Source organism: Sinocyclocheilus anshuiensis, unplaced genomic scaffold (genome assembly GCF_001515605.1).
Source record: "Sinocyclocheilus anshuiensis isolate Anshui unplaced genomic scaffold, SAMN03320099.WGS_v1.1 scaffold2329, whole genome shotgun sequence".
Classification (NCBI taxonomy): domain Eukaryota; kingdom Metazoa; phylum Chordata; class Actinopteri; order Cypriniformes; family Cyprinidae; genus Sinocyclocheilus; species Sinocyclocheilus anshuiensis.
In genome coordinates, this window is record NW_015552527.1 from 24,023 (window position 1) to 26,099 (window position 2,077).

Sequence of the window (2,077 nt, forward strand, 5' to 3'; positions counted from 1 at the left end):
GCATCTATCTATCTATCTATCTATCTATCTATCTATCTATCTATCTATCTGTCATCTGTCTATCTGTCATCTGTCTGTCTGTCTGTCTATCTATCTATCTATCTATCTATCTATCCATCTAAATATCTATCCAACCATTAATTTATCCATCCGTCCATCTGAATATCTGTCTATGCTAACTTTCAAACAAGACATCATATTTTGTATTGACAGACTTTTCTTTTCTATTTCCTTATTTGTTCCTTCTAGTTTTGGACTGGGACGTGTTTGTGTGTGATTTACACCTGCAGCTTGCTGTGAGTGTGTGTGTGTGTTTATTTGCACTTGTGTGTGTGTGTGAGTGTGTGTGTGTTTATTTGCACTTGTGTGTGTGTGTGTGTGTGTGTGTGTGTGATGAGCAGGAGCACAAAGACCATAAAAGACGAAGGAAAACATCACTGCGAGTGTTTGAAACGAGCAGAAAGGAGAGCGCTGGGCGACAGACGGGATGAAAACTCCCATCCTCTGCTTTAGTTTCCTGGCAACTCACTTCCACTAACAAGCACCAAGAGCTCTCAGTGAGTCTGGCAGCGCTGAAAAACACTCGCTCTTTTACATTTGCTTTCAACTGTCAATCAAAGTTATAAAACTTCATTGACTCCTAAACACTAATCAGACTATAACAACAGAACAGAGATACTGAAGTCAACATAAAACAGCACTGAACGTCCATCTGAGGAAAACTAAATATTTTAAATGTTTAATTTCCTGTTGTTGCCATACTCTTCAATACATTAAAGGAATAGTTCAGCCAAAAATTAAATGTGCTAATGTGCAGATGGAAATGGATTTGTTTCAGCTTTTGTCTTCTCCAGATGTTAACTGATGGACTGGAGTGCTGTGGATTACTTGTGGATTATTGTGATGTTTTTATCAGCTGTTTGGACTCTCATTCTGACGGCACCCATTCACTGCAGAGCATCCATTGCTGAGACACTGATGCAGTGCTACATTTCTACAAACCTGATGAAGAAACAAACTCATCTACATCTCGGATGACCTGATGGTGAGCACTTTTTCAGTTCATTTTCATTTTTAGGTGAACTATTCCTTTATAAACCATTATTAATTTACTATGTGAACAAGATATTAGAAAGGCTGCATCACCTACAAAAGTAACCTAAAACAATGACTAAACAGTTATTATTGGCTGACAATAATGAAATAACCCGCACAGCCTTTCCAGAAAAGGAAAGTGGTTTAGAATCGAATGGAAGATTTTTTTAATGAATGATTGATCAGTTGATGACAGGAGGCGGTCCTACCTTTGTTGTCATCCTCTGATGTCACTTCCTGTGCGTCTCGTCTCCAGCATGCAGTCCTGGTCTCAGATCCCGTCTGCTCTAGGTTTTGTCCATCTGCTGTTTCTCTGTATTTAAGCTCATTTGGTTTGCATTCTGGTTCTCTCTTGATCTCGTTCAGCTGGTTGTCCTCTGGCGCGGGTCGATCTGAGGGCCAGAGGTTTGCCTTGTGGTTGCGATGAGCTTTTTCCTTGCTGGACAAACACTGTCTGGCGCTCTGGAGCGACGCTGCTGCCCTTTTCACGGCCTCTGAGGAGGGCTGTTCATCAGAGACGCTGAGAGAGAGAGAGAAAAACAACACAAGCTCTGTGAGACAGAACATTAAACAGCTCAAAGCATCTGAGTAAAGCCAGCGAATAGATAAAAACAGCACAGCACAGTGCAACATTGTCCAGTAAAATATCTAAACGTCAAAATCGGAGGTTTATGCTCAAAATACAATGAAATAAAAATAAAAAATCCACCAATGGATTAAAAAAACTTAACTTAAAATATTAAATATTGCAGTTTTGCTTCTTAAGTGCATTTATCTTTTTGTATGCTTAGATATTTTAACTAAAAAACATGACAAAAATATAGATTATGAAAACTATTGTTCTGCACTACAGATACAGAAAGCAAGGTCAAAACAATAATAAACTGTCTAACTAAGATCTGCCAATAAATAAAACATAGACACACACACACACACACACACACACACACACTCACTCACACTCACACTCACACACACACTC

General features: G+C 39.1%; 1 protein-coding gene across 1 annotated transcript in view; it reads right to left on the reverse strand.

Moving 5' to 3' along the window:
• LOC107663564 (protein very KIND-like) overlaps nt 1-2,077 on the reverse strand; it is a gene marked incomplete at its 3' end in the record, with an annotated part of 60,427 nt that overhangs the window by 23,260 nt on the left and 35,090 nt on the right. Inside the window, exon 16 of the mRNA XM_016453802.1 lies at nt 1,305-1,615. Coding sequence (XP_016309288.1) covers nt 1,305-1,615 — 311 coding nt within the window. The remainder of the gene's footprint in view (nt 1-1,304; nt 1,616-2,077) is intronic.